This window comes from Antrostomus carolinensis, unplaced genomic scaffold, assembly GCF_000700745.2.
Source record: "Antrostomus carolinensis isolate BGI_N321 unplaced genomic scaffold, ASM70074v2 scaffold30943, whole genome shotgun sequence".
Classification (NCBI taxonomy): domain Eukaryota; kingdom Metazoa; phylum Chordata; class Aves; order Caprimulgiformes; family Caprimulgidae; genus Antrostomus; species Antrostomus carolinensis.
This window is the reverse complement of record NW_010307823.1, coordinates 16,217-22,905: the sequence shown is the minus strand read 5'-3', so window position 1 is coordinate 22,905 and position 6,689 is coordinate 16,217. Positions and strand designations below refer to the sequence as shown.

Here is a 6,689-nt window from a genome sequence, read left to right as displayed (position 1 = left end):
TCGCACAGGTCCGGCTGAAGATGCTGTACGCTGCCACCAGAGCGACGGTGAAGAAGGAGTTTGGCGGGGGGCACATAAAGGATGAGATGTTTGGAACGGTGAAGGTAGGGTGGTGGTTTCTGGGCAGCCTTTTGGGTTCAACCCAGAGCTTGGGCAGCCTACCCTGGCTCAGTGCTGAAGCCAGGCAGGGGCGGGATGCTGGCGTCTGGGGAGACAGCATGGAGGTTTGTCCTCTGTGCTGTTTTAGTCTCCTGGGTGGTTGCTGCCACTTTCTCCTGCCTGTGTGGCTGGGATCAGTCTGTGGTGGAGACTGGAAGTGGTGGGAGGAAGGCTCAGAAGACATCCAGAGCTTTGCTCTGAGTGGGAAAAGAAGCGCCAGGCGGTGGCAGTGTCCCTCCAGCAGCCAGAGCTGCTGCTGCACTTCCCCGACAGCCCTTGGCAGGAGACTTCTCCTTCTCTTCCATGGGCTTTTTGAAAGGGGAGCTGCACAGCCAGGGCTTCCCAGTGTCAGCCTCACTCTGGGGCTTCTGGTGCTGATGGCAGCCAGGGAGTGTCCCTGCTGCTGTCCTGCTCTGGTAGCCCGTGGCAGTGTCCCTCCAGCAGCCAGAGCTGCTGCTGCACTTCCCCGACAGCCCTTGGCAGGAGACTTCTCCTTCTCTTCCATGGGCTTTTTGAAAGGGGAGCTGCACAGCCAGGGCTTCCCAGTGTCAGCCTCACTCTGGGGCTTCTGGTGCTGATGGCAGCCAAGGAGTGTCCCTGCTGCTGTCCTGCTCTGGTAGCCCTGGCCACCGCTCCCAGGCTGTGGTTTCTGTCTTTCCCTCTCGCTTTGGTGCTCAGGAGCTTTGTTAATCAGCAGCTCTGGGTGTCTGGGGAGGGGCAGGGTGCTCTGAATGGGCACAGGCAGTCATGGGCACTGTTTAAAATTGAGCATTGGGGTTTGCATGGAGGCACCTGAGAATGCTGCTCGGGTGGGTCCTCCTGGTAAGGAGGGAGTCTGAGACCTGCTGGGTTGCTCAGATGCAGCCTCAAGGCTGGGGGTGCAGCCAGCCCTGCAGTGATGGAATCATGGAATAGTCTGGTTGGGAAAGACCATTACGATCACCCAGTCCAACCATAAACCTGGCATTGCCAAGTTCACCACTAAACCATGTCCCTAAGCACTACATCTACATGTCCTTTAAATACCTCCAGGGATGGTGACTCCACCACTTCCCTGGGCAGCCTGTTCCAATGCCTGACAACCCAATTTTTCCTAATATCCAACCTAAACCTCCCCTGGCACAACTTAAGGCCGTTCCCTCTTGCCCTATCACTTGTTATTTGGGAGAAGATATTTGGGTGATAACCACCCCCTGACACTTCCCCCTGTCCCTCTGTCTGCAGGAGGACGTGTCCCTGAGTGGTTACCAGAAGCACGTGTCCTCCTGCTCTGCCCCAGCCCCGCTGACCGCAGCTGAGCAGGAGCTCCAGCAGATCCGCATCAACGAGGTGGGTGTCTGCAGGTGTGGGGAGAAAGAGCCCGAGACCCTCAGGGCACGCAGGGGTGTGGGATGCAGAGGTGTGTTTGCTGCTGGAGGTGTGGGAGTGGGCATCCCAGCATCCAGCTAAAAGGGATGGCTCATTTTTACTGCGCTGTCTTGTACCTCTGTTTTAGCCTGTTCCTGCCCTTGCTGAGGTGGACCAAGCATCTTCACGGCCAAATTGGTGGCATAAAGAGGAATTTACAGACTTTTTTTTTGGTCCCTTTGCTCTAGGACATGAGCTCAGGGCTCTGTTTCACTCACTGAGAGTGACAGTGAGAAGATGGTTTGGGGCTGAAAGCGTGCAGCAGTCTCTAATCTCTAGGTATCGGGGCAAAAGCCAGAGCTGAGTCCAAATTCATGGGGGAGGCAGGAAGAATTCAGGCTTATCTTTGGGCTGCAGCAGCCTCCTTTCTCATACTCTTCCTCTGTGGCTACAAGTATGAGGGATACTGTCCCAAAAAATACAGATCTTGGCCTAAATTTGGGGACTTATGTGCTGGAAAAAGATGTGGAAGTGGTGTGGGGTAGACTTGGGGGCAGACAAGGCTGTAACATCATTGTCTCCCTGCTGGCACACGTTATCATCATCCGTGGTGCTGCAAAAAGCCAAGGCAGGGGAGGGGATCGGCTCACTGGGTGGGAAGACCACCTGGAAGCAGGATTTTGTTGGGGTGGGAGGTTTTTATTTGAATTCCATGGAAAGCCTTCCTCTCTAGAGGAGCATCCCTCTCTCTTCCACCTGTGCTGGGGCTGTGGGGCTCATGAGTGGATCAGGACATGCCTGGGAGATGTGAAGCCGATCAACCTGATGGCATTAATTAACAGCAAAAGATGAGGCAGAAAGTTTCCACCTGCCAGAGCAAATCTGGTGGTGGTGGAATTGAGTGGCTTTTGGGAGATGCCACCAAGGGGTGCTCTCTACCTTACGGATCTTGGTGTGGTTATCCCAGCTCCTGGTGTGGTTATCCCAGCTCCCAGCCTGGAGGGGTTGGGCAGGATTTGTGCTGGAGGATCCAAGGTGATGCCCACACTTGGAGAAGAGAGAGATGGATGCTGATGGTGGCTCTGTGGCTTGTTTGGCACCTTTGGGTGTCTGTGCCATGGCCGTGGCTGCCAGGTGTTGCAGGATTAAGTAGTTTGGGGGATTTTTTTGGGCTGTGTCTTTGCAGGGTCAAGTGGCCAGGTAAGTGGTGCTCGTGCTGCTTGTTTTCCAGTTGGTCTGCCATGCTCTGCTTCCCACCCTTGCCTTTGTGAGATGCAGCTCCCAGGTGAAGGTGCTGCTGCTGTTTGGTTTGGTTGAGGGTTATTTTAAAGGTACGCTGTCCCCTGTGTCAGCCCAGGCCATGGGGAGCAGTCACTGGCATTTAGAAAGGGAGAGAAATGGATCTATTTTTGCCTGTGGCTTTAAAGGTGGGAAGCGGCTGAGCGCTGGGTGTGCTGAAGGGTCTCTGTGTTGGTGTGGGGGCTGCATCTACTCAGAGCCAGGCAGGGAGCAGGAGGTGGTGGGAGGTACAGCTCAGTGCTTGGTGCCACACTCATATCCCCAGGGTGGGGAAACTCATGACTCTCAGAAAATGCATCTCTGAGCAAGTTTCTGGAGCCACACAAAGCAGAGGGCTTCATTGAGGGGGGCTGTATGGGAGCAGCTCTGAACCCTACTCGGTACAGCAATGCCTCCAGCCTTGCATGTTGCCTGCAGGCTTACAGGGTCCTTGCACACGTGTGTACACTGTGCACGGGCTGAGGGGTCCTTGCACACGTGTGTACACTGTGCACGGGCTGAGGGGTCCTTGCACACACGTGTGCACGCTGCACACGCGTTGGGGGTGTACACTGTGCACGGGCTGAGGGGTCCTTGCACACGTGTGTACACTGTGCACGGGCTGAGGGGTCCTTGCACACGTGTGTACACTGTGCACGGGCTGAGGGGTCCTTGCACACGTGTGTACACTGTGCACGGGCTGAGGGGTCCTTGCACACGTGTGTACACTGTGCACGGGCTGAGGGGTCCTTGCACACGTGTGTACACTGTGCACGGGCTGAGGGGTCCTTGCACACACGTGTGCACGTTGCAGTTTCATTTGGGGGAGCAAGCAGTCAGGGCTGGTAGTGATCTGGGAAGCAGCCCCTGGGCAAGCCTTGGCCTCAGTGCTTCTGTGTATCTGCCCGTGTCCCCGCTAGCCCTTCAGGACCCTGTGTGTCCTCCTGGGCTCAAACAATCCATCAGGATTTTTGGAATTCACACAAGGGACATTGTTTCTTTAAAAGCCACCAGATTGCAAGTGCTTTGCTGTGCCCCTTGCCTGGAACTGCTGCCACTGGTGCAGCTCTCCTCTAATGCTGTTGGTGCACGACCCTCTGAGATGCTGACCGGGTTTGCAGTCTTCACCCCAAAGGTGGCTGCATTTCTGGTACAGCAGAAGCTCCTTGAGATCCTCCTCAAAGTGTGGAGAAGGAGTGGGAGGGGAAGGGCAGCAGCAGCAAAGCAGGAGGGTGATGGCTGTGTGGCAGTGGCTCCAGGGCCTGCCCAGCAGTGTTTTACACCAGGGTAGGAAGGACTCAGGTTTGCACGTGCCCCGGGAGGGTGCCCAGCCTTTGGTAAAGCAGGTTTTAGGCTGCATGAGCCAAGCTTCCCTGTGGTGTGAGGATCGCATGGACAGAGGCAATGATGTGAGCTACCCTTCTTCTTGAGAGCTGGGTGGGAGCTCGCAAAAAATTGCCATTTGCTAGAGGAGGGTGAGGTTGGCCATGAGGAAAAGGTTCTTGAGGCAGAGGGTGGTGGAGCACTGGAACAGGCTCCCCAGGGAGGTGCTCATGGCACCAAGCCTGACAAGATTCCAGCAGCATTTGGCCAAGGCCCCCAGGGACATAGTGTGAATCTTGGGATTGTTCTGTGCTAGGGCAAGAGTTGGACTCGATGATCTTTGTGGGTCCCTTCCAACTCACAATGTTCTATGATTCTATGAGATATATATATATATATATATTTTAAATAGCTGGAAAATGCGTTGCCAGCTTTACTGAGCTGGAAGTTGTCAGCAGACCGTGGGCTAAGAAATGGCTTTGAATTTGGCATTGAACTACCTTAACACCCACGTGTGGAAGTCTTTCTAGAAGGACTGCAGGCTCAGAACACGGAGGGGAGCCAGGCGTGTCACATTAATGGGGCTGCGGGGGAGAGGAAGGCAGCTTTGGAGCTGGGAGATGAGGCAGAAGAATCAAGAGGAACTGAAGGTGGCAATGCCATTGCAGTATGTTATTGGGTGTCATTTGTAGCTGCCCCACAGCATTGCTGGGTGGGCAGAGCAGAGGCTTTGGCAGAACCCCCCCCTCCATGAAGATTTCACTATAAGACAGAGAAATGCTCAGTAGCCAAGGTCAGCACCGTGCCAGCAATGAGGAAAAAGTGGGGGAAAAAACTAACCTAAAGAAAAGGAGATAAAACAACCCCCCAGCCAGGCCTGCTGCCAGCAAGGCTGGGGCTGAGGGAATGGGGTATGGTGCATGCTGGTGCATGCTGGTCCATCCCATAGCTTCCAGGCTGTGCCCTAGGGAGTGTTCCAGTGAGCATGTTTTCCATGTTTTTGAAAAGAGAAGGAATGGAAAATACAGAGACACATGGGGGAGTTAGTGTTGGTAGGACAATTTTCCACCTCTTGGGATTTTTGGACTTCAACGTGCTTCATGTGGCAGCTTGAGGTCTCCCTGGTCCTGCTGTAACCCTCCCAGCCTCCTTGTATTTATGGGGCAGAAAGGTAAGGTTCTGGAGGTGTTGGTGGTGGTAACGTCCTTGTGCTGCACCTCTCCACAGGGTAGGACCAGGCAAGCCTGTGTGTGTCCTCTGAACCCCAGCACACCTGCCCTCAGGCCCTTGCTGGTGCCACGGCACCCCAGGGGATGGTAGGACAGCGAAGCCTGGAGGTCAGCTGAACCTCTTGCCCACCCAGCACCGGACAACCCTTGAGCAATTATTTCACAAGAGCTGCACGTTCACAACCTATTCATCCTCCAGGATGCTTGGCATGGATAGAGGCTTGGGCTTTTTTTTCCCAAAAAACTTTAGTATATGCTGTTTGGTGGAGGATAGCCCAAAGTCCATTGCTGTGACTGCTGGAACTCCTCCAGACCCTGGGTTGGGCCCCCCCTGGCTGGGGAAGAGGCAGGAGATGGGACAGGGACAAGCTCTGTGCAGGGACATTGGTGGAGTTGGATGTTGGAGCGTTCAAGGCCAGGTTGGATGAGGCTTTGAGCAACCTGGTCTAGTGGAAGGTGTCCCTGCTGATGGCAGGGGGGTTGGAACTGGATGATCTTTAAGGTGCCTTCCAACCCAGACCATTCTATGATTCTGAGATGCTGTGTGAGGGGCTGCCAGGGCTCGGGGCCGGGGCTCTCCCTCTCGTTCTTCCCCAGTGCTGATGTCTCCCATGTTGTTTTTTGCTGCTCTCCATGCCTGTGCTGCCAGGACCTGCCTTCCCTGGCCTCCAGCAGAGAGATGGTATGCCTCCATCCTCCCAGCATGTCCGTGTGTCCCCCTCCCCTTCTCGTTTCACACAAGACCCCCACTCTGTCCCCGCACGGGGTGCCGTTGACGGTGTGTCTCCTCTCCCCACGCTGGCAGGATTCCCGTTCCCAGGACTCGAGCACTGAGATGGTAGGCTGCTCTGCCTGCTTGATGCCCAGTTTTTCCTTCTCCCAGTCATGTTTTTCTGCATGCTCCGCTGTGGGCACCCTGGGTCCATCATCTCCCCGGGGTGTGGGGCTGCTGTAACGAAGGGCAGCCTTAGAATGAGATTCACTTTGGTGCTGCTGAGCTATTCTTGAGATGTGAGCTAAAACTCCTGTGTTTCTCTTGGCATGCCTTGATTTTTCTTCCTTTTCTCTATTGGAGGGAGGGAAAAGAAGAAAAAAAGAAAGAAAGAAAAAAGGCTGGACTGCCTTTATCCAAAATCCCCCAAACCAATCCCGAAGGAAAGGGACCCACGCTCCCTGCAGAGCACCTGCGTTAGAGTTGCTGGACTGTTTACCTGGGGAGGGTTTTGAGGTGGGATGGGCTCCTCCGCCGCCGGGGTGACGCCGTCTCCCTGTATTCTGTGGCAGATGGTGGGGGGCTGTTGCTGCTGCCCATCGCTGGTAGAGTACCCCGGCCCCGAGGAGGTATGCCGCGCC

General features: G+C 55.2%; 1 protein-coding gene across 1 annotated transcript in view; it reads left to right on the top strand.

Moving 5' to 3' along the window:
- The window catches only part of TWF2 (twinfilin actin binding protein 2), a 14,932-nt gene that overhangs the window by 6,137 nt on the left and 2,106 nt on the right, over positions 1-6,689 (top strand). The window contains exons 3-4 of the mRNA XM_010165587.1: positions 9-104; positions 1,384-1,488. Coding sequence (XP_010163889.1) covers positions 9-104; positions 1,384-1,488 — 201 coding nt within the window. The remainder of the gene's footprint in view (positions 1-8; positions 105-1,383; positions 1,489-6,689) is intronic.